The 25856-nt window shown below is 41.1% G+C and overlaps 1 protein-coding gene across 6 annotated transcripts in view; it reads left to right on the top strand.

Annotated features, from left to right (window-relative positions):
• CRCP (CGRP receptor component) overlaps nucleotides 1–25849 on the top strand; it is a 46838-nt gene extending 20989 nt beyond the window's left edge. For 5 of the 6 annotated variants that reach the window (XM_086692067.1, XM_086692065.1, XM_086692063.1 and 2 more), the window contains 2 exons: nucleotides 18662–18719; nucleotides 24196–25849. In XM_086692067.1, coding sequence (XP_086548193.1) covers nucleotides 18662–18719; nucleotides 24196–24342 — 205 coding nt within the window. In that variant the 3' untranslated portion in view covers nucleotides 24343–25849. Of the gene's footprint in view, nucleotides 1–12885; nucleotides 13156–18661; nucleotides 18720–24195 lie in introns of all 6 variants that reach the window. The other variant, XR_015245448.1, reaches the window with a different exon arrangement.
• Nucleotides 25850–25856: the final 7 nt, after the last annotated feature.

The following is a 25856-nucleotide window of genomic DNA, read 5'->3' as shown; positions in this document are numbered from 1 at the left end:
TTTAATTGTAATTTTCATAGCAGCCCAATGGACTGCTGTTATGTATAGACTCTACTGCAGATGGGGATATTTGAGTTCGTTATTTCAGCTTTCTAGTTTAACTTTGTCCTTTTTGGCTGTCTTTGCTTTTGGTTCCTGAATGATAAAGTGCTGTTGTTATTCTACCTGTTACAATGAAATCACTTCATTCCGACTGATCTAAGTAAATCAGTCTGTCACCTCTTTGAGTTCTCATTTTTTTCTCCAAACTCTTTTAGTGGGGAGGCCAAAATGCAAGAAAGTAGACTTTGTGAGAGCACCTAACGATGTAGTCAGTTGAAATTATTCCTTTAGTCTAAATGCTTTTTGGCCATTACAACCTTTAATATTGATAAAACAGATTTGAAGCAGGTTGTGTTTACAATGAAAAGAGCAGAAGCTGAATCCTCACTGGTGTTGTGGCTTTATTGCCTGCCGTTGGTACACAAATATTATGGTTAATATTTGTGGTGTTTGAAGTAGTCAGGGGTGCCTGGCCTTTTCTGGTAGCTGAAAATTATCTTAAGAAATACACAAAATCAGGGGGCCTGGGTAGCCAAGTCAGTTGAGCAGCCAACTCTTGGTTTCGGCTTGGGTCATGATCTCATGATTTGTGAGTTCGAGCCCCACCTTGGGCTTTGTGCTGATAGTGCGGAGCCTGCTTGGGATTCTCTCCCCTTCTCTCTGCCCCTTCCCTGCTCCTTATGCTCTCTCTGTGTCTCTCTCAAATAAACTTAAAAAAAAAAAAAAAAAAAAAAAAAGTATTCATAACCAGATGGTTCAGAAATTGGAGTTTAGCTCTGAGAATAGACTAACTTCCAATGGAAATGTTTCTATAGAATATGAGGGAAAGGGAAGGTGAGAAGACAAAGTCTAAGTGTAGGAAAAGTAAGGCTTTGGCTATTTTATATAAACTGCCTCACTTAATCCTGACAGTCAACTCAGTGTTTTGCAGATTAGTGGGCTGAGGTTGAGATAAGTTACATATGTGCCCCAGATCAGTCACATTGTGAGTGGTACAGCTTACCCAAAGTTTCATGTTGTTTTTCTGAGAAAGCTAGTTAAGTGTGTGTATAAAGATAGTAGACCCAGTGAGCCCTGTGGTTGTCCTTGTTTGGGTGTTGAGAAGGAACTTTTTCTTCTGGGGAAAAATAACATAGCTACTCTTCCAACAGCCGGTCAAGAAAATTTTTCACTCCCAGAAATTTTAGAGTAACACTGGATTCCTATAAATATTTATTTTCAAATGATTTATCTTGTCATTAATATATAAGCAATTCATGTGTATGGCAGATCAGTTTCATCACCCCCAGAAATTATCTCATTATGTCTTTTGTAATTAATGCCTTTCCCTGTGCCCAGTGCTTGGCAGCTGATCTGTTTTTTTTCCTATGAGTTTGCCCTTTCCAGAAATCATGTAAATGAAATAATACAGTATATAGCCTTTTGAGTGTGTCTTCCTACATTTGCATACTGCATTTGTGCTTTATCCACATTGTTGTGCATTTATTCCGTTTTATTGCTAAGTAGTATTCCAGTGTATGGATATACTGCAGTTTGTTTATTCACTAATCAATTGAAAGACATTTGAGATGTTTCCGGTTTTTGGCAATTATGCAGCTACTGTAAACACACCATCTGTGTTTTTGTGTGAGAATAAGTTTAACTCTAAGAAACTGCCAAACTCTTTTCTAAAGTGACTACACTCTTCTGCATGCTCTCTAGCCAATGTAAGAGAGTTCCACGAGTACTTGGTATTTTTAGTAATTTTTAGTTTAGCTGTTTATATTGGTTTGAAGGGGTATCTCATTGTGGTTTTAATTACATTTTCTTGGTAATGAATGAGTGTTTTCTTTTATTTCACATATCTTGGATGAAATGTCTATTTAAATATTTTACCCATTATTTTGTTTTTATTACATAATTTTGACAGTTCTTTGTATATTCTGGATATAAGTCTTTTGTTCAGTATGTAATTTGCAGATATTCTGTCCAATTTGTGGTTTGTCTTTTCATTCTCTTAACACTATCTCAGAACACAAGGTTTTGATGGAGTCAAATTTATCTATTCTTTCTTCTCTTATGCATCCTGCCTTTAATGTTTTGTGTAAAAACTGCCATATCCAGGGTTACAAAGATTTTTCTCTTGTGTTTTCTTCTAGAAATGATCCATTTGAGTTGATTTTGAGGGTATGTTGTGAGATAAGGGTTGAGATTCAGTGTGTGTGTGTGTGCGCGTGCGCCTGCGCCTGCAAATTTCAGTGTTTCAATAACATTTGTTGAAAAGAGCACCCTTTCTTTGTTGAATTGCCTTTGCAGTTTTGTAAGTCATCTGTTGATTCTGTCACTTCATTCTGTAATCTGTTCCATTGATCTATGTGTCTGTTCTTTTGCCAGAGTCACACTGTCTTAATCACTGAAGTTTTGTAGTAAGTGTTGAAATCAAATAGTATAAGTTCTTCAACTTCGTTCTTTTCAAAATTGTTTTGGCTTTTCTGGTTCCTTTGCCTTTTTATATAAATTTTCAAATCATCTTATTGATATCTAGAACAGATCCTGCTGAGATTCTGATTGGGATTGTATTACATGTATATATCAGTTTTGAGGGAGAATTGATATGAATATTGAGTCTTCCAATCCATGAAAACAGTGTATCTCTCCATTTATTTAGGAGTTTAATTTCTTTCATCGCTGTTTTTGTGGTTCAGCATACAGGTTCTGCACAGTTTATTAGATTATACCTATGTGTTTAATAATTTTTGGTGCTATTTTAAATAACACTGATTTCTAGATGTTCATTGCTAATGTAGAGAAATACACCTGATTTGTCTGTATTGATCTTATGCTGTACAACCTTGCTAAATCCATTTACTAATACCAGGGGCTTTTTTATTTTTTAGCACGTTCCTTGTGATTGTTCTATGTAGACAATCATGGTATTTGTGGATACAGACTTTTATTTTTTTCAAATCTTTTTGCCTTTATTTCTTTTTCCTGTCTCATGCTCTGGCTAGGACCATGATGTTGATGTATGATGTTGGACAGGAGCGATAAGAGCAGACATCCCTACCTTGTTCCTGATGTTATGGGAAGGCTTTCAGTTATTTACCAGTAAGTATGTTAGCTTAGGTTTTTCATGGATGCTCTTTACCAGGTGTAGGAAGTTCAGTTTGGTGAGATTTTTATCATGACTGGATATTGAATTTTGTCAGTTGCTTTTTCTGTGTCTGTTGAGGTGTTCATATGGTTCTTGTTCCTTAGTCTTTAAAAATGTGTCTTTTTGCTTTTTGGCTATATCTTTTCATATATTTTGCTGTAGGGATAGCAATCTATATACCTATTCATTTACAGTCAGGATAAAGTTAGTATTTTATCACTGTCAGTAAACTATATGTAAGACTCTTAACTTCTCCCTTTTATGTTGTATTTATTATATCTACATCATTGAAATTAGTATTTAGCTGTGTTTCAACATTTGCTTTATATACTTCTACATATTTTAAAGAATTTAGGAGGATAAAATAGTCTTTTATGTTTACCCAGAATTTTACCATTTATTTTGCTCTTTATTCATTTCTTCTTTTTTTTTTTTTTTTTTTAATGTCTGTTTTTGAGAGCGAGCACATGACAGGGGAGGAGCAGAGAGAGAAGGGGACAGAGAATCTGAAAGCGGGCTCTGTGCTGAGCTGTCAACACAGAGCCTGACACAGGCTTGAACTCACAGACCGTGAGATCATGACCTGAGCCCAAGTTGGACACCTAACCTACTGAGCCACCCAGGCACCCCATTCTTCATTCATTTCTGAAGTTCCATGTTTATTTCTCATCATTTACTTCAGCTTGAAGAACTTCCTTTAACATTTCTTTTAGAACAAATCTGCTGCTACGAATTTTCTTAGTTTTCTTTCAATTGAGAATGTTATTTTCTTTCATTCCTGAAGGATAGTGTCATAGGTTAATTGGTCTTTTAGCACTTTAAAGATGTTATTTCAGTCTAACTATCACGATTTCTGATGAGTAATCTGTGGTCATGCAATGTGTAATGTGTTACTTTCCTCTAGCTGCTTTTAGTATTTTTTCTTTTCTCTGGTCTTCAAAAATCTGATTTTGATTTTTTTTTTTAAGTTTATCTTTGCTGAGCTTCTTGATTACATAAATTTTTGTTTTTTACCAAATTTGTAAGGCTTTGAACCATTATTTTGAAATATTTTTTTCTACCCCAGTCTCTTTCTCTTTTCTTTCTGGAACTCCAAAGACAACTGTTAGAACTTTAATAATGGTTCTATGGGTTCCCAAGGCTCTGTTCTTTTTTTTTTTTTTTTATGTTTATTTATTTTTGAGAGAGACAGAGTGTGAGTGGGGGAGGAGCAGAGAGAAAGGGAGACACAGAATCTGAAGCAGGCTCCAGGCTCTCCACTGTCAGCACAGAGCCCAACGCAGGGCTTGAACTCACGAATGGTGAGATCATGACCTGAGCTGAATTTGGATGTTCAATCGACTGAGCCACCCAGGTGCCCCACAAACTTTTTATTATTTTCCAAATAATTTATATGCTTGTCACTCTTAGCTCCATAAGTGGAGTATGTCCAACCCTGTTGACACAAAAAGCTCTGGACAACAAAATGCAAATAGGGGATCAGGACTGGGGAGAAAGAAAATGATGTATTGCTTTTCCTCTAGATCTACTTTGATTGTCACTTGCAGTTTCAGCTCCACTGCACCTTGTCACATGACTGTATTTTCTTCTAATCCATGACTGTTGATCAGTAAAGACCACAGAGCAGCCCCATTCAGGGGAACCTTCTGCAGTGATAGAAATATACCTCTGGTCTGTCCTATACAGTAGCTTTTAGCCACTTGTAGCTGTTGCTCATTGGAAATGTGGCTTGTGCAAAGGAGGAACTGCATTTGTAGAGTCATTTAATTTTAATTAAATGTAGGTATGAGTAGCCGTGTGTAGGCGGTGGCTGACATTATAGCAGGATTCTCTCACAGAGAGTCGTGACACCGAGGCTTTTCTTTCCAGGAAGCAACTTTATTCCTGCCAGCACTGCTCAGTTGGGTTCGTACCCGAAGAACTGAGCCCCACGTGGTGTAGTTTTTTTTATATATTTTTTACTTCTTTGTCTCCCATATATGGTAACACACAAACATGCAGTCTGATTAAGTGGTCTGATGTTACATGGTCGTGGGGGATGGTATCACATACACATATAGCCAGGTTGCCTTGAGGTTTTTTTCCTTTCCTTAGGGAGGGACCCTACCACATTCCCCCTTTTGATGCTGTTTTGGGTCAAAGACCATCATCTTGGTTTAGAGGCTTATATTTTTATAACATCATTACATGAGTGGCTATCTTTTTTTTTTTAATCATGGCCTTAGTGAGTCTGGAGAAAGAACGTACTACCAGGGGAGCGATTAAGCAACCTCCCAGAATTAGGAGGATAATTTTTATGAGAGTTTTGAATCCCCCAAAAGTTGAAAACCATTTTCCAAATAACTCCCTGGGGTTTTAACCGTTTCAGGTCTGGATGGGGACATGAACAATTCTTTTTATTTGATTTGTGATCTCTTTTATGACTTTCATTTTCCTTATTTCTCTGTAGGCAGCAGTTGCGTAGGTTAAACTTTTTACAAAGTTTTCTGTCAGAAGCAAGCAGGTAATCTAAGGCCAAGAGATTATGATAGATAGGGCATTGTGTATTTTGGCTTGCTACTTGTCTCGTAAGTTAAGAGCTCTGGCAGTTTTATTGGTTATAATTTTTATAACTGCTTGTAGTCTAATTATGCAGTTTAGCATGTAAATGGGAGTGTGGTAGCCCAAGGACCCATCCTCTGCCCGGGTGGCAGGACCACAATACTGGATTATACGCTCAGGAGGCCATTTATCGTCTTTTTAATTGCCAATTTGTAAGGCATGCTGCTTTTTTTGGAGTCTCGCTGTCCCCATACACTTGGACTTCCAAATGTTTTTCTCTGGCAAGTGGGAGCAGGAAGAAAGATGGATGAATAGTTTCCAGCACACATGACCATGACCAGCCTGAGGGAAGTACTATATAGGCTGTCCTTTCACATATCTAGTATAGTCCACCTGGAGTCTGCCATTTGATGGCTGCGTTGACACTGTCCCAGGCCTCTCAGAGATGAGAGAAGTTAGACAAGGGGGGGGGATCTGTCTTAAGGTGATCTGGAGTCCCCCACCATGGGGTTTTCTGGCCAGTTGAGTTATAAAATCTTTGGCATAGGCATATTAAGTTTTTTTTTTCAACGTTTTTTTTTTTTTTTTTTTTTTTTTTATTTATTTTTGGGACAGAGAGAGACAGAGCATGAACGGGGGAGGGGCAGAGAGAGAGGGAGACACAGAATCGGAAACAGGCTCCAAGCCATCAGCCCAGAGCCCGACGCGGGGCTCGAACTCACGGACCGCGAGATCGTGACCTGGCTGAAGTCGGACGCTTAACCGACTGCGCCACCCAGGCGCCCCTAGGCATATTAAGTTTTTAACAGAGATGACGATGAACTTTTTCCCCACCAGGCAAGACAGTTTTTCCCAATAATTGAGCTTTTGAGGAGCCAAACCCTGGTAGTAGGACTGGGGTATTTTGTTTTACTATAAGATTGGTGGGGATCTAAATTTTCTAGTCTCTTATGGCCATTGTTTCCCCATGTTGGTACCAACCAAGTATCCTATCCACAAAAGGAAGGTGAGTGCTAACAGAAAACTCTCACCACATTTTTAGCTGGCTGGAGCAGCCTTGGCCAATCCTTTGGCAAAGAGTAGAGCAAGGTGCCAGGGAAGGCTGCCTCACCCATGCTCTGATGTTCGTATCTCCAGTGGCAAAGGAGGTGGAAACACGTGTCTCCGAATCCCGGGCGTGAGCCCCCAAGTAATGGAGAAGGATTCTTGCACAGAGAGTTGTGACACCGAGGCTTTTCTTTCCAGGAACCAACTTTATTCCTGTCGGCACCACCCAGTTGGGTTCACAGCCGAATAACTGAGCCCTAAACACCATGTGGTGTGGTTGTTTTAATATATTTTTTACTTCTTTGTCTCCCATATATGGTAACACACAAACATGCAGTCTGATTAAGTGGTCTGATGGTACAAGGTCATGAGGGATGTTGTCACGTACGCATATAGCCAGGTTGCCTTGAGGTTTTTTTTTTCTTTCCTTAGGGAGGGGACCCTACCACAGCATGTTGGGCAGTGCCATTTTATAATACCTCCTTTTAATTGACTTCATCTCACAGCCATAGACAAAATTCAGTGTCCTTTACAAGTCCTTTGCTGAATGATTCTGAAGCTTGATACATTGAACTTTTCCTGGGGGAAAAGTGGAAAGGCCATCCTCCGATTCGGATCTCCTCTTATGCCACCTATATTCTCTCCAACCATCCTTTAGTGGCTGAGGGTGCTTCTGGCAGCATTTCAACTCTTGTGTCATCAGGCCTTGTCTTTGAAACCTCAGAACTGAGAATCTGGTTTGCTGGATTCCCAGAAATGTCTTTCCCATCAGAGCAGCCATTTTAACCAAAATGAGTCCATTGACTGGATTATTATTGAGAGGTGAGAGAGTCTGAGAATTTGGTGCCAAACACCTTTAGAAATTATGAAACCAGTGTCTTCCAAGTGTGATACAGGTAATGCCATGGTGAGTGAGATGATTTTAGGTGGTACAATAATATAGTTTGATGTACTATTTTAATTTCATTAGTTAAACTTAGTTTAATGTGTACTTTTAAATTAATATTTGCATGGTATATCATTCTCTATTTCCTTCATATTTTATGATGGTACTTATACTCACTCAATGATACAGTCTGGGAAATGGCATGGGGAAAATAGATCACTTCCCCCCTCCACCTCCCCGCCTCCCGCCCAATTTTTTGTTGTGGTAAAATACACATAACATAAAATTTACCATTTCAACCATTTTTAGATGTGCAGTTTGGTGTATTAAATACATTCATAATATTGTGTAGCCATCACCACCATCAATCTTCATAACTCTTTTCATCTTGCAAAACTGAAATGCTATACCCATTAGACAGTAACTCCTGATTCCCCCAACCTCCTGCCTCAGCCACTGGTATAACATCCTAAAATTATAACACTTTAATTTGAGTTTATACTAGTTTAACTTCAATAACATACAAAAATTCTGCTCCTTCCCCATCCTTTTCAGTTGCTGATATAACAGAATCACATCTTTGTACATTATATGCCCCAAACATAAACTCATAAGTATTTTAAATCATCTTGAATTTTGTAGAAAGCAAAAAGTGGAGTTACAAACTGCTGTTACCATAATACTAGCTTTTATAATTGTCCATGTGTTTACCTTTATGAGGTTCTTTCATTGTTAATGCAGCTTTGATTTACTGTGTAGCCTTTCACTTCATACTGCACAACATTGTTGAGTGATTCTTCCAGGGTAAGTCTGGTTTACTTAGCATTTGTTTCACAGGAAATGTCTTAATTGTTTCTTCAGTTTTGAAGGATAGTTTTTCTGGATATAGGATTCTTACTCGAGAGTTCTTTTTGTTTTAGCACTTGGAATATTTTGGCCCACTGCCTTCTGGCCTTCAAAGTTTCTGATGAGAAATCAGCCCTCTCTGGCTTCAGGAAGCTGTATGCAAGCTGCTGCAGGAACGCAGATGCAGCCATTCCAGTAGAATTGGAGGATGGGTAGCTGGCACTGTGCCAAGGTCTGAAATCGACCAAAATTAAGTTTACTTTCCAAGCCTTAGCCTGGAAGTTGTAAGCTTTAACGGGCTCCAGAATTCCAAAATAGTTACATCAGACAGATCCTACCAGTACAGGTGTTGTCTAGATGGGGAGACAGATTCCTGGTACCTTCTTAGAATCATCTCTGTTCTTTTTCTTTTTTTCTTTTTCTTTTTTTAATTGGGGCTTTATATTTTTACATCACTTTTAGGTTAACAGCAAAATTAAGGGGAGATACAGAGATTTCCCATATACCCCTTCCTCAACAGGTGCATAGCCTCCCTCCCATTATCAACATCCGCCATCAAATTGGTAAATATGTTACAATCGATGAACCTCCATTGACACATCAATATCACCTAAAGTCCATAGTTTACATTGGGGTTCACTCTAAGAGTTACACATTCTGTGTTTGGACAAATGTATAATGACTTGTATCCACTGTTGCAGTGTCATATAGAGTGTTTTCATTGACCTAGAAATCCCCTGTGCTCCACCTATTAATCCCTCCCTCCCCACACATAACCCCTGGTAACCACTGTTCTTTTTACTGTCTCCGTAGTTTTGCTTTCAGAATGTCATGTAGTTGGGATCATACAGTATATAGTTTTTTTCAGATTGTCTTCTTTCACTTAGTAACATGCATTTTAAACTTCCTCCATGTCTTTTTATGGTTTCAAAGCTCATTTCTCTATAGCAGTGAATAATATTCCATTGTCTGAATGTACCACAGTTTGTGTATCCATTACCCACTAAAAGACATCTTGGTTGCTTCCAAGTTTGGGCAGTTATCCAAAAATCCTGGTATAAACATTTGTATGCAGAGTTTTTTGCCGATGCAAGTTTTCAGCTCCTTTGGGTAAATACCAAGGAGTGCAGTGGATTGATGGTAAGACTATGGCTAACCAAGACTGTCTTCCAAAATGGCTGTATCTTCATCCTCACCATCAATGAAAGAGTTTCTCTTGGCTCCAGTCCTCACCAGCATTTGATTGTTAGTGTTATGTTAGTGTTCTGGTGATGTTAGTGTTCTGGATTTTGGCCATTCTAATTAGATGTGTAATGTCTCATTTTAGCTTGCATTTCCTTAATGACATAATGTGGAGCATCTTTTTGCATGCTTCTTTGCCATCTCTGAATCTTTTTAATGAGGTATTTGTTCAGGTCTTAGCCATTTTTCAATTGGGTTTTCTTATTGTTAAGTTTTAAGAATTTGTTGTATGTTTTGGACATCAGTACTTTATCCTGTCTTTTGTAAATATTTTCTCCTAGTCTGTGGTTTGTTTTCTCATTTTTCTGATGTTATGTTTCACAGAGCGAATGTTTTTATTTAATTTTAATGAAGTCCAGTTTATTAATTATTTCTTTCATGGATCATGCCTTTGGTGTTTTAGCTGAAAAGTCATCACCAAATTCAAGATCATCTAGGTTTTTTGCTGCGTTATCTTCTAGGACTGTTTATAGTTTTGCATTTTACATTTAGATCTAGTTGTCTATAGACCGTTTTTGTCTAGCTGGTGGAGAGGCAGATTCCTGGTTCTTCCCGCTCTGCCATTTTCCCTGAATCCTCTCTGTTCAGTTTCTTTTTTTCCTTTCCCTCCCCCTCTTTGTTGTTCAAACAAGATACTTCATACTGATCTAAGTTCACAGACTCTTGTGTCATCTCCATTTTGTTACTAAGCCCAGCCAGCAAATTTTTTATTTCATGCATTATGTTTTTTAGTTCTAAAATTTCCGTTTGTTTATTATTTATAATTTTTGTCTCCTGAGGACTTCTAATATTCCATTTATTTTAAAAATATTATTATAATAGTTACTTTAAAGTCTTTGATAATTCCAGTGTATGGGTTATTATAGGTTTGGTATCTGTTGATTATCTTTTCCCTCGAGAATGAGTTGTATTTTCTTCTCATTGAGGTAATTTTCTATTATATCCTGGACTTTTTGAATATCATATTGTTTAGACTCTGGGTCCTGTTAAAAGCCTCTGGGTAATGTTGCTTTTTTGTTGTTGTTTCTTTTAGCAGTCCATCAACCCAGTTAGGTTCACACCTCAAGTCTCTTGCCTTCATGGGTGAGGATTTCAGTGTCAGTTTAGTTTTTAAAACCTTTGATCTGCTGCTTTAGATCTTTTTTGCAAATGAGACGAGTGGTGGTTTAACTTGTTCACTCCTCAGTGAAGAGCTGAGGCTGAACCTAGGGTTTGTGCTGATGAATGTTCAAACTTAGGAGAATCCCCCTCTCTAGGTCACTTCTCTGGCGTTGCCGCCATACTCTCTGACCTACTTGAGCCCCCTCTTTTGGTTCTCTGGCCACAGTACTGGATTTCTCTCAAAGTTTTAGCTGCCCACGTACAGTTGTTACTGGTGTTACTTTTGGGGCAAAGCAGGAAGAAATAAAGAGGAAGGAGGGGGAGATATTAGTTGGCACTCTGGAACATTGGGACTCTCCTCCTGGCTACCTTCACTGCCAGGCCTCCCTGAGGAGTTGCCCTTGTGTTGTGAATTTCAGATTACTAGGTTGCAGGGGCCCCTTTTTCCAGTCTTATGGCTGGAAAGATGGAATTTCTCTTGGAGTTTCAGCTGCTTGTGGAGCTACTGCCATAGTTCTGAGGATCAAGGCTGTGAGAGAAAAGAGAAAACAAAGTGGAAGAAACTCACAGCCACCCGCCACACCAGCTAGCCCTTCAAGTTTTGTTTCTCTACCTGGCCACCTACTTCTGTATACTTTTCAGAGTCCTTAGGTTATTCCTTTTGTAGTCTGTCCTGTTGTTTTTTTTTCTTTTTCTTTTTCATTTTTTGTTATGATCAGCAGAAAGATTGGCTTTAGTGGTCTCACTCTATCTTGTCTATAACACAAGTCCTGATTATTGATTTTTAAGATCTCTTCTTAGCTGTTTATCTAGTCTGGTGTGTCGTTTCCCCATCCCTACATCTTTTCTGCTACAAAAATGTACCTGGCTACCATTTGAGATACCCATAAATGAGGTGCCTGGCTGGCTCAGTAGAGCATGTGCCTTTTGATCTCGGGGTCATGAATGCAAGAGTTGGGCATAGAGTTTAATCTAAAAAAAGAAAAGAAAGAAACGCACAAATGGGAATTGTCTTGCAAGCTGATTCATGATTGGACATAATCTATGTAAATTTAAAACAGATTGTAATATTCAGAGAAGTGTCTTTTTTCCATTTGTGATTGCCTTTCATTAAATGGTGTATTACTGGGACAGATCATGTGCCAGGGTTTTTGCATAGGTTATCAATGACTGCAAGAAGCAAAAGCTGCAGGCAGTGTTGTTCTACAAACAACCAGTAGAGGGGGCTGGCAGGCTTCTTTCTCTGTAGCTGGGGCTTGACTCCTGGAGACAGTAACCAACCACTGCAGCCCTTTGGCTTTCATTGGCCTCAGTACTTAGGACTCAGGCTTGCCATATGCCGTGGAGACCTGGACTATCTTATGCTAGCCAGGGTGGTTTAAAACAAGAATCACATGTGTAACAGAAACTGCTTAAGTGCTTTTTAATCCTTACATCTGCATATTCTCTACTAGTAGAGTTTTTCTCTACTATTCTCTCAGGGAGAGGAGATTCAAGAGAATAGCCTTGAATTGTCAAGTTCTCATGGTCCAAAACTGAGCTTTATTAATTTAAATACCTCCACTACTAGAGTCCTTGGGGACATAGAAGGAACCATGTTTTATTTTACATCATAGCTTTATTCAACAAAATGATAGTAGTGAGACTCAACTTGAAGTCACTTTAAAACCAAGTCCTATGTTACTTTCTTTTTTTTTTCTTTTATTTTTTAGTGTTTATTTTTGAGAGAGAGAAACAGTGTGAGTGGGGAGGGCAAGAGAGACAGGGAGACACAGAATCCGAAGCAGTCTCCGGGCACTGAGCTGTCAGCACAGAGCCTGATGCAGGGCTCAAACCCATGAACTGCGAGATCATGCCTTGAGCCAAAGTTGGACGCTTAACCGACTGATCCACCGAGGTGTCCCAAGTCCTATGTTGTTTTCTATAGCATGGTTACCTCACCCAAAGCATTTGGTTCCTTAATAATTTAATTTTTGCTTGAGGCATTTAGTTCTTTTTTAAATTTTTTTTTATTAAAAAATTTTTCTTTAATGTTTATTTTTGAAAGAGAGAGAGAGTGGGGGAGGGGCAGAGAGAAGAAGACACAGAATCTGAAGCAGGCTCTAGGCTCTGAGCTGTCAGCACAGAGCCCGACGTGGGACTCGAACTCATGGACCACGAGATCATGACCTGAGCCAAAGTTGGACGCTTAACTGACCGAGGCTCCCCAAAGCGCCTGGCTTGCAGCCCCAGGTCTCATCCTGAGATCCTCGCCCTAAGATGTACAGCTATGTCCGCCAGGAATAGAAGAAGAACTTGCCATTGAGACTCAGCTTAGGTAGGTTTGTAAATAACTTTGAGTCCCTAAAAGGAACTCTTCTGTACACAGATTACTCTTGGTGTTTGGCAATGTATTTGGGAAATGTACTTCTGGCCAGCAAAGCTCAGAGTAGATGGATGGGTTGTCAGGTTTCCCTAGTTTCTGGAGTTAGCTTGTCTGCTTTCAAAGCATGAAATCCTGCCCCAGGTCTTCCCAGTGATCAACAGTTTCACTTCTTCTGAAAGTCAGACCTGCCTTAGCTCTTTCTTTAATTATCCTCTACATACATCGATCTCATGGCAGCTTTGTCTCTGTTTTGGGGGATACAAAGATGAATGCAATATAAGGCATAGTAGGGATGACCCTCAGGTTTCTGGACTGGGTGTTTGCTTCTTTACCAAAGTGAAAAGTACAGAAAATGGAGCTGGTTTGTTGGGAAGGACAGACCACTTTGGGATGTGCGGAGCTTGAAATGTGTCTGAGGTATTTTAGGTGGAGACGTCTAGGTGGCATTTGGTGACAGAGATCTGGAGCTCAGATCACATAACGTGAAAACACGGACTTATTGGCTAAAGTCTATAGTAGGGGACACGATTATGAGGTTTGGATGAGGAACTCAGTAAGCGGTCAGGTGAAAAATGGCACCATGGAAATGTTACAGAAGAAAAAACCTAGAAAGAGATGAAGAAGGAATAGTCAGACATGAGAATCAGAAAAGAATGGTGTCGTGGAAGCTGCAGGGGTAGATAATTTTAAGGAGGGAGTGATCAACCATGTTAGATATGGCAGAGACAAGGTCGGAGAAGCATCCCCTAGAGTTGTCAATATGGAGGTCATCAGGGCCTTTAGCAAGAACAGTTTTGGTGATCAGTTGGGACAGGAGCTAAAGTGCCATGAGTTGAAAAGTGAAGGGGAGAAAGTAGAGACAATAAAAACTGGCTTGGTGATGATGTGAGGGGGATGTTTGTAACCCCCATCCCTTCACACTGGAACCTGTAGTGAGTGTGGTTCTGTGGTTTTGCTCCTGCAGTGTTCAGCTCTTTGGATGTAGGAGCAGAGAACTCACTTGGTTGGTTTAACCCCACTTCTGCTTCACTGAGAAAATTATCCAAAATGAACTCCTTTCCCTTCAGATCCCCTCAAATTTGCTTTTTCTTTTCCACATTGCTGCGGTGTCAGTGGAACGTGAGCCCCTTTGCTGAGACTTTCAACTTTGTTTTTCCCTTTCACTCCTATAATTTTGGTCTCTCCTTATGCTTGTCTCCTTAGCTGGCAAACATGTTCCGCGGCCCCCCAGAACCTACCCTTCTCAGGCTGTAACTGCTTTTTTACTTCCACCTGTCAAGAGGTTATTTTGGTCTGTGATGTGGAGCAGAACCAGACCCGTGGCTGTTGTGAACAGCAGAGGTCAGTCTCTAACAGCCAGCTAATCTGTGCAGCCTCGTGGGAATCGAGCGTGGCCTCAGACCTTGCGTTCTCCTCGGGCTACACCTGTAGTGATGCTTCATCTGACTACTCGGAGCTGTGTTGTTTGAGCTTTGTACATCTAGGAGCTGCTGCAGTCCCCACTACATCAGCTGCTTTTCCTGACCACACTGTGGCTTTTGGCCCTTTAGGTTCCACAGCCCCTGTGGCTTATTATCCGCTTGCTCCCATCTGTCTGCCTGATTCAACAGTGCCGGTGGAAGGAGCATATTTTGCAGGTACCAGATTCAGAGCTGGGGCTGCTGCTGGCAACATTCCTCCTCCACCCCCAGGATGCCTTCCCAGTGCTGCTCAGACTTCTTCATGGTGGCATAAATGGTGGCTCCAGCATCTGGTGAGGAACCAGTCCACTGCTATGCCAGGAAAGACAGCACAGATCATATGAACCTCATGTTTCACTTTAGACACATGTTGGGTGTCTTTCTGGTGCTCAAACTTTTGGGCACTTTTCAGATTCAGTCAGAGAGCACTTAATGGTAGCGGTACCTCTGTGAAGCATTTTGATGTAGAGGAGGTAGCCATTCATAAAAAAACGTGGGTAGAGCAGCCCTAAGGATCTTCCTTACATTCCTCTGGAGTTATACGGTATCATGCTGGTCTTTGCTTTTAGTAATGATATACCAAATTAGGTTTGCAGGGAACTTTCATCTTCCTGAGAATTAAAGTTGCCAAATTACTCTGATTGGTCTTTCGTCTCCTTTAAGTCTTTGATTTATACTACATGTTATAAACGAAACGTGTTAGTTGTCTGACTTTGCCTTTCCATCCTTTGCTCCACATCCCACCCTCAAACCTAGTCTTCCATTCCCTCCTGCCCATCTCCATTGAATCAGTGTTGTAGAACAGAAAGCCAGTTGGGCTAACTTCCTTCTCTCTCGCACATGTCACTTGCCATCTTTTAACTGGTCTTTCACAAGGATCCTCTGAAAAACCCTCTGTGCCCCAAGCACAGACTCCATTGCTTTTACTTTTGCATCTGCCTCTTGGACCCTCCTCATATGTTGTTTCATCAGACACAGACCAAATCTAAATTTGCTTTGGTGCCAGAAGAGCTGAGGTTCGTTTGAACAAAGAATATCAATACAAACTGTACTGAAAACAACAGTTCATTTAAAATCTGAGGGGCAGTGGAGAGGATGCCTTTCAAAAGCCTAATAGCTTTCAAGTCAAATATAGGGGAGTTTTCAGATCAAAATTTCGTTCCCATTTGTTGTTAGATTGCCTGATGCTGCCACTTAGGGCTCCCAAAAATTTCTAAGCTGCATCAACGGGGTCATTATCGTAAATGCCTCACTTCCAAGTGACTTGATTCTGGTGAAATCTCATTAGGATTAAGAATGTTTGAATTGTGGGGCGCCTGGGTGGCTCAGTCGGTAGAGCATCCAACTTCGGCTCAGGTCATGATCTTGTGGTCTGTGAGTTAGAGCCCCGCGTCGGGCTCTGTGCTGACAGCTCAGAGCCTGGAGCCTGCTTCATGTTCTATGTCCCCCCTCCCTCTCTGCCCCTCCCCCACTCATGCTGTCTCTCTCTGTCTCTCAAAAATAAACATTAAAAAAAAAAAGAATGTTTGAATTGTTAATATTTTGTATTTTGTTTTCTGAGATTGGGTTTTATTTTAGCTTACAATTTCAGTTCATCTAAATTTTGTGTTCTGTACATGTGATGTTTGACTGTATCCATTATTATTATGGAAATTCTCAGTGTGGTGTGTTTTCCTTGTGGATTTTTTTATATTAAAAACGTAAGATAAAGACCGTTTTTGAAGATTTTAATAAAGTGATGACACCGCATTAAACAAAAGTTTATCTTCTCCACAGTTACTCCTCAGCCCCCATAATCCAGTTGTCATCACGATTGTCATTCCACCAAACTCCTTGCACGGGCCACCAGTGCCCTCTTTTTTTGGCAAATCCAGTGGCTTGTATACAGTCAACCTACTTTCCCGTCTTCAGCATGTGACATTGTTGCTAATACCCTCTTCCTGGAACTTTTCCCTAACACCACTCTCCTAGGTTTTCTTTGTCTGTGCTCCTCCCTCCCCTCGTCCTCCACCTCCTTCCCCACCTTCTTGCCCTGACCGTTGAACAGAGATGCTTTATGGTGCTCTGTCCTGGGTCTTCACTTACTCTGTAGTTAGTTGATCTCTGCCTGTGATACCCACTCCCATGGTTTTGCCTAACTCCTTGCTAATATGTCCAGCTCTGGTCTTTTTCTTTAGTTCTAGATCACACTAAGAACTAAAACTAGACAAACAGCTGGACCGAGACCTCTTTGTTCTTCCAAAACCACACAAACTCAATTCAGATTTCAAGTAATATATTTTTGCCAAACAGGCTAAGAACATGACAATGAACCCTGACTCTTCTCTTTCCTTCACCCTGCTCTCACCCAGCTAAGGCAGTTGTCAGATCCTGTTGACTATACCTCGGGGTGACCAGAGCATCTCACAAGCCCAGCCTCTCATTGCCAGCCTTGCTGCCGCTACCCAACTCGCAGTTCTCACCTGCGAGCGTATCACTTCTCTCCTTGGTTCTTCCCAGAGAGTCATATGCAGCCTGTTGGTAGTTGAATCCCCATGTCGTCTTGTCCTGGATGACTCAGCCTTGTGTCCCACAGCCTCTCAAGCCACCATTTCCTAAAACTCCATAATTTTTGTTCTTCTGGCCATTTACTTATGCCGTTCCTGCCCTGCCTGGCCATTTCTTCTCATCATTTGCCTAGAAAACCTTTCAGGGCCCAGGATAAGGGTTTTCTCCCATGTGAAGTCATCTTCGAGTCTAGAATAAATGTTGAGGGATTATGAGGAGTAGAACTTAACTACAAGTGCCTTAATGATGACTGCCATTTGTGGGGAAATTGCTGTGTGACAGTCATCATTTTGAATACTGAATACTAGAAGCAGATGGTTAAGAACACGAGCTTTGATGGCAGAGTCCCAGCTCTGCCATTCACTAGCTGTGTAACCTTGGGCAAGTTATTTACCATCTCAGCCTCTATTAAGTCTGAGGGTTCAATGTGCTTGCCATATGGGAAGTAAGCAATAAATGGTAGCTGCTGGCACTATAAACGGAAAGATGTTCATCCCTCCTAACCCCCTGGCGAGATATTAAGTTCTATTGTCATTCCTGTTTTACAGATGGTGAGACCGAGGCTTAGGGAGGTGGGGTAATGTGCTGCTTCCCCAAATGTGGCTGTGGGCATGTGGCTTATTCATCTGTTTATTTCACAATGTCTTTAAGCTCAATAAATATTTACGGAGTTGAATTGAAAGATGAATCTGGAGCTCCTGGGTCAGATTGAGAGGGAAATTTAGAAATTGTCACCTACAGAGGGGTGGTAATTGAAGCTGTTCTTTTTTCTTTTGAGTCCTATCACCTTTGAGAGTCCACACATTTCAACCACCTCTTTACCAATGAGCCAGCTGTTGCCTTGTAACAGGAGATAATTATTACCATCAACTGTTACTTACAGTTTTTGTTAAAATTGGCTTGTATTTGTCTTCTTTCCCCAACTGAATTGTAAACTCCTTGTGGTCAGAGGACTGTACCTTATACTACTGTGCATTAAACCCTGTTCCCTCCTAGCCCTGTTTTTTGTTTCTAAGGTAACAAGTCAAATCTGGCATTTAATATTAATCTCAAAAAGGAATTCTCGGGCATTTCTAAGTGATACCGACCAACCAAGGTTATTTTATTAATCTTTCTTTACTTTCTGTTATCTGGATTAAGAAAACATTATTTTCTTCACATTTTCCAGATAAAATTTATTAAAACCGCACCTCTGCTATTTGTTACATGTCTTTCAGTCCACACCTCTGTGATCTTTAGGATTCTAATACACATTTGTATCCTCCCAAAAGTCTCCAACATAGGCTCTCCTATTCCCATTCTCTCATTTTACAGTTGAAGAAACGGAGGGCCAAGTTCCAGGTGGTTCTCCCATTTGTTATCTGACACAGTGTTCTCTAAACAGCTTGGTCAAGACTCAAGATTTTGAGGGGAATAAGAGTTTTAAATGCTTTGTACTTTTCTTTTGACAGAGCTGAAAAGCTTCAGCTGCTGAACCACAGGCCTATGACTGCTGTTGAGATCCAGCTGGTGAGTGAAGGAGGCTTGAACGTGAGAGGATTGGTTTCTGGGTCTGAGAGGGAGGAAGGGTGATAAAGGCTGAGAACGGACAAGACTGGAACTGCCATTTCTTGAAAAGACTGCCCAAATACCCTATTTTATAAGTGAAAGGAGACCTCACCAGTTGGATCCTACTTAGTATGGACTTAGTGAAAGTAGAAGACTGGACGAAATTTAATTCTTTCCTTCGGGTTTGGGCCTGTGACTTGGCAGCTCTTTGTCTCCCTTGATGTCCTACCCCATTCTGACCACTGCTTTCCTGTAGGAGTTATTGCCAACCAGATGTTGCATAAAAACAATAGACTCACCATGACTCTGGCAAAATTTCTCTTCCCCGACTCCCACCCTTCGATCCCACTCTTCCTGTTTCTGTTCTTGGTTCACGGAGCACATGTGTACCTTCCCCACATGCTCTCTTTCTCTCTCAGCCTCCTGGCCCAGTCTCCCAAGCCAGAAGCCTAGAAGACATTCTCTCCCTTTGATTCCATATACACTTTGTCCCCAGGTTCCATTGCTCCTGTCTTGTTCTCTCTTCTCTCCCTCTGGCACTGTGTTAATTTCTGTCATTTCTTAGTGCGGCTCTTGGAGTCGTTCTCTCATCTTCCCTGCCTCAGCCTGCCCCCTCCAACCCACCTTCTACATCACTTTTTTTTTTTTAACGTTTTTTTTTTATTATTTTATTTTTTGAGACAGGGAGAGACAGAGCATGAACAGGGGAGGGTCAGAGAGAGGGAGACACAGAATCTGAAATAGGCTCCAGGCTCTGAGCTGTCAGCACAGAGCCCGACGCAGGGCTCGAACTCACGGACCGCGAGATCATGACCTGAGCTGAAGTCGGCCGCTTAACCGACTGAGCCACCCAGGGGCCCCTCTACATCACTGTTAAAACCACACACTTGATCATCTTGTTTCCCTGCATAAGATCATTCATTGGAGCCTCATCACTTGCACTGTCTCCACGGCAGTCACAGTATCAAGGTCTAGAATTATGCAAGGCAGCAAGAGTAGAAGCCACACGTGGTATAAGGAGAATGTGAAAATGAGGCCCAGTGAGACAAACCGCGTGGTTGCTGTATTAATTGGTGTGCAGGGGCAGTTTCCCTCTCCTGTAGAGGGCAGAGAGGATCGTTAAGCTACAACTATTAGGCCATTTAACTGCCAGTAAAAAAAAAAAAAAACTGATTGGAGAATTAACAAATAGGAACAAAGGAGTTTGCAGAGTCAGTTTTAGAAGTACTTAACTTTGTCAAATTTGCTTCAGAAAAGTGTGGAAGAAAGTAGCCAGAAATACCTATGATGTTTAGATTGCTTTAAAAGAACCTTATTTTTAAAGGGTCATGGGTTATTTAATTTTGGACTAAAACTTTTATTGACTTCCCAGTGTTGTTTCTGTCCTTGAAAATGCACCCAAAATTAAATTAGAAAAATTCCTTCCATAAAGGGTGACTTTCTGGGGGAACTGGCCTTTAGGCTAAAAAGAGATCTTTTCTTTTTTTTTTGTACCCTTATTCTGGTGCTTTCGACTATGTTGGAGATTCAGCTTAGAAAAGAACAAACAAATCAGCAAGAAACTAATCCGTGTCCCTCTGGGTTAAAGATCACATGTCGTGTCTCCTCCAACTTTAATCAGCAACATATGTTATTCATGGCTTAATGACAGATGGAGAGAGAAGATGAGGAGGGTTAGCGTGACCTCATCTCAGAGCCAGTAGAAAGCTCTATCATTACTTGGGACGATTAGCTGTTATTGAGAGTGCCTGCTATATGCCGGGGCTTTGTGTAGGTCACCTTAACACCCTCACCATAGTCTTGGCTAACGAGTGGCTAATTGGGTCTGATTCAGAAGGCTTACTTTTTCCTCCAAGCCATATGCTTTTTACAGGGTGAGAAGAAAGATGTGTGTGGTGTCCACTCAAATGTTTATTCTCTTCTTTTCACAGATAGGTAGTAGGTCTTGATAAAAACTATGTATATTTCCAGCGGTTGGACCATTTTGTAACCAGATTTTCCCCAGCCTGGAATTTGGCCACAAAGGGTACAAAAACATTTACCACGGCTTGTAGCAGTATCTCTTCTCACAAGAGGAGGATAAGAAATGAGGTCTTCACACCGAGTGGAAAGTGCAAAGGACTTGAGAATTTCTCTGCATTAACTTTACAGCCATTTATTCTCCCTGCATCCAGAAGTAATGTCAGCATCCACCATTTGTTAGTATTCAGTTTTGGAGGCTGAGGCTTCTTTTAGTTATACCTCAGCCATGGTTTGTTGTGATCCTCAGATCCACAGACCTGCTGTCTGGGAGGAAATGAGGAAGCTACCAGCTTCTGTGATTTCTGCCATGCCCTGGTGTGTACATTTATTCAGTGCAGTTTGTGAGCTCTCTAGACTGAAGACGGGACAGCGAACCCCGTGACCTCATAGGCCACTATCCTGAACAACACTATCATATAAGTCTGTTACAAGGTAGGGATTATAAAATGTTTTGGAATATATAAAATTTTATGGCTTATGAAACACTGTAATATATGTTCTCTTTTAGTCCTTACTGTTGGTGTTACTTTCATTTCACATTAGAGAATAATTGAAATTTACAGAGGTTAAGTGAACTTTTCTGGGTCAAAGAGCTAGAAGTATCTGTAGTTACTAGATTTTAGTTGTTTTGGGGAAAGTAGGAAGTTAGACTTGGCAGCTTAGAATGAGAAACAACCATTTTTGGAGTATAGCAGCCCAGTTTGACAGCCCCTAGGGAATTGATATGGTCTTTGTCTGTGATAAAAATTTATTGCTGACCCATCTGCAAATACTTTGGTTTTTGACATTTCTTTTGCCTTTATATTCCGAACAATTTGAAACCTTGAGTGTTTGAGAATATTGAGATCGTGCTTTGTATTTCTTTATTTGGGCTCAGTTTCTTCTGTGTTGGGAAGAAAAGGTGAGGAGTAATACAGTTAATAGCATTTTACCTTAGTGATCCAAGAAAGCTTAGTAAATTTTTGATGTCTGCCAGTTTCTTTTTTGTGTATATGTATTTCATTTTGCTTAATGAAGTTTAGGTTTTCTTCCTGTGACTAGGAATCTTGGTTTGAAAAGGAAAGTTCCTGACCCTGAGGGTTTGTGTGCTGATGAAAGCTTCTACTCTTGGCAAACTTGGCAAAATTTGAAAGCTCATTAGCCCTGTTGTCATGAATACGCCTAGTAGACACCCGATCATTGTTGTATCTGCCAAATCCAGAGACAGGGACGTAAGAAGGTGCCTTGTTCAAGTCTTCTCTCTTTGGTTTTCTAAAGATGAAGGCCTCTCAGAGGTCATATAACTAAAACTAAACTCAAACCAGTGTATTCTAGTTTGCATCTCTGAGAGAGGAAATAATAGAAACCTCCTACTGGAGGGCATGGTGTTCCAGAAAGAGGTGGAATTCAAAGTCAAAAGACCTTGCACTATTTACTGTGAGGCCCAGATCAGGTTTTGTTTATAATGCTAAGCCTCTACTTACTCATCTGTAAATTGTCCTGACTTTATGGACCACATGTTTGAGAAGCTCTGGTGGCAGTGATTCTGGGAAAGGCCCTGTACAAATACTGGTGGGAGGCTGTCCCTGTTCTGAGACTAGTCTAAATCCTCTTTCCCATTCCCCTGAGGCAGGAAGCAGTTCATAATTAACCACCTACACTAATTTATAAATTTGGAGACATTCTTCTCTCAGCTGGAGATCATCTTTTCTTAGAATTGAATAATCAAATCCGATATATCCCATTTCTTCCTCCTTCATATTTTGGAGACAGTCTATGTTAGATTATTTCCTTTCATATCCTAATTTTGAATTTTTTTTTTTTTTCAACGTTTATTTATTTTTTGGGACAGAGAGAAACCGAGCATGAACGGGGGAGGGGCAGAGAGAGAGGGAGACACAGAATCGGAAACAGGCTCCAGGCTCTGAGCCATCAGCCCAGAGCCTGACGCGGGGCTCGAACTCACGGACCGCAAGATCGTGACCTGGCTGAAGTCAGACGCTTAACCGACTGTGCCACCCAGGCGCCCCTCATATCCTAATTTTGCATGTCTGGTTTAAAAAATGGGATTCTGGGGATTGTTTCTTGTTCAGTAGAGGTTACATTTTACAGAGCTTTTAATCTTTAGGAAATGGTCATTTTATTTCACAGCATGATGGGAAGTAGCCCCATTGGTTCACTCAGGATCTTCTCCACCCTAGAACACCCAGGACTATTCTCTAGTTATAGAAGCATTATAGAAACAACGATGTTTTTCCATGAGTTTGTAGTATGATCTTGGACACATCACCTGGCTTTATTAGCTTCTGTGCTGTTGTCAATAAAGTCTGGCAGTCAGACTGAAATCCTTTTCAGGATTGTAAGCCCTGCCGGTCATCTTGCTTTACTTAAATCTGCTAGGATTTCTTTCTTGAATTCCTCTTGGTCTTAGTTGCCAAATTTCAGAGATTGCTGTGGGGAAATGCCACAGAACAGAACCCTGGACACCTTTAGCTGTTTGTGATTGACAGTGCCACTATGTGAACATGGTTAAGACTGCCTATGTATTGCTGTTAAAAACACTGTTGACTATGTTTGTATTCATTAATATCATTCATTAATATATTGAGAACTAGAGGGGAGGCTAATAAAACTGGCTCAGAATTGTGGACCATCTGTGTGTAGATTTTCGGGACACGTCAAACTGGGCTTTAAGTGGACCTTTAGTGGAGCAGTGGGGGATTGTTTCCCAGCCGTCACTCATCAGACTGTTGTTCCACATTCCAGGAGATGACCAGGACCACGTGGTGTGTGCTTGATTGATTGTAGGTGTTCGTGTTGGGGAGGCCCAGCATGGGGCTCTTGTTCTGCCCTTTGCCATATTGTTGTGAAGGCTGAAAGAAATAACAGATATGAAGTGCTATGTGCAGCTCCAGGCACATGAGCTCCCTAAAGAGCTGTTAGTGGTGGTGGGAGTGGGGATGAGAAAAAATAGATAAACCATTTGGCACACAGTGGGCAATCATCAAATGAGTTGTTGATACAATTCATAAGTCACAGCTGTGCTTATTGTGAAATACAAAAGTATATAAAGTGCCATTTCACTCCCCAGGGGTGTGTTTTCTTTGCACATACAACATATTCATGTGTGCATGTGGATGGGTAGAGAACTGTTAGGGTTTTCTGTTTCTTTGAAGAAAAATGCTAACCTGCAACTTACTTTTTACATTGACCCATTTTGAGCCATCACATGGGAATTGGATCTGGCTTCTCCCCTCTGTTGGAGCCAGGATGGAGAGGACCTGGAGACCTGAGGGGGGCTCAGGAGCCAGGCCTAGAGCTGTGTGTGCCAGAGGCCAGCAGACTGGGAACAGCATGGGTGGAGGAAGGCAGGAGTGGACCCCGCCTGTGCAGCTCCTCCATAAATAACCCCTGGAGGTTTTCTTTTCTTCTGCAGATAGTAGAAGAGAGTGAAGAACGGCTCACGGAGGAGCAGATCGAAGCCCTCCTCCACACCGTCACAAGCATTCTGCCTGCAGGGCCAGAGGCTGAACAGAAAAAAAATACGGATGACGTGACAATGGATGAAGAGGACCCAGCATAGAGGAGCACAGCTGGCCCAACCACCTCATGAAGCTGAAAGGCCCAGCAGCCATTTCCCAGACATTCAGAGGATTGTTCATTTGGTTGTACCCTCTATCCCAGCAGGCCTGATTTCATGGTTAGTTGGATAAATCACAAAAATAAGCTAAAAAGAAGTACTTGTGCCTCTGGGAGATGAAACATGGTGAAGACAGGCTGAGGTTGTCAGGGCAGAGAGCTAAAGAGAGGAGGACAGAGCCAAAGAGGACAATGACTGTGGAACCCTCTGTGGTCAAAATATTTCTTCTGTGGCCTTTGCCACAGTTGTGGGAAGGCCCCCATACACAGCTGGTAAAGTACTTGTGTTGCCTTTGATGGGCTGTGTCCTAATTAGTTTCATCTGCTTCCCTAGGAGCTTCCCAAGCAGGGGCTCTGAGCACTGTTGGGATGAGAGCAGAGTTAAGAGAATCCCGTTAGATGACTAGAAACTCCCAGAGCAGCAGATAGTTGCTTTAGGTTAAAATGAGCCACTGAATTTGGCTTACCTCAGAGGAATCTTTTCCTCGAGAACATTGGAGATAAGAGAACAGCCTGGCCAACCCTTGATCGGGTCTGAAGGCTTGTTTCCTTTGCTGGCAGGGGTGGTGTTTACCAGCTCACACTATTCAGTCTTAAATGTTAGGGTACCGACTGGCCCATTCCAGTTGAAAAGCAGCACTCCAGACTGAATGACTGCTCAGCAGAACAGCATTGGCCGCCTTTCTAATGACCTTCAGTTTCCTGCCCTGAGACAGGAGCCCTGAGTAGACACCTTTGTGTCAAGTCCGGGTGAACTTCATTTGCATGATGGGCAAATTGTCTGCATCTTTTGAAAGGGGTCAGTTATATAGTTCTTCATGGATAAAATACGGAGAAACCGGAGGTTGGTTCCTAAGAATTTGAATTTGTTAGCTGTTGCAAGGGTGTATCAGTCTTTTAATTTAAAATATTAGGATAATTACCATGTGAAGAACTTATTGATACTGAGGCTTTGGAGAGTTCAGTAGCTCCAGATGTGTGGTTGCCCTAATCCTAGGAATGTTGCTGAAAATTAATTTTCCACATTCGCTCTGCTCCTGACTTGGGGAAGAAAATGCCCACAGACACTAATTTTCCAAATTGGTACTCATTTTGTTGTGAGATTACATATTTTCAGTGCTGCTGTTAACTGGATGACTTCCCACCCCCTTGCAATTTCCAGGTTATTTCAACCTCCCTACCACCCCTGCCAGTTGCACTCATGTCTTTCTTAACCTTATCATGTGAGGATCACCTGAGATGTGTTTACAGGCAAAACTGGAATTCACAGGGCATTTATATTGAAGTCTCTTGTCTGTATTGGGAATTTTACCAGGAATTGTTGATTTTTCTTGTCAAGGCATCACATGGGTACCTATGCCACTGTTTCATTTTAACTGTGAGTGTGTTTGATGTATTTTTTTTAATGGATTAACCTAATTAATAATAAATTGTTTCCAAGTGACCACCAATTTTTGG

Source organism: Puma concolor, chromosome E3 (genome assembly GCF_028749965.1).
Source record: "Puma concolor isolate L17-30 chromosome E3, mPumCon1.1.hap2, whole genome shotgun sequence".
NCBI lineage: Eukaryota > Metazoa > Chordata > Mammalia > Carnivora > Felidae > Puma > Puma concolor.
Note: the sequence above shows the minus strand (reverse complement) of the source record. Positions and strands in the feature narration are given on the sequence as shown.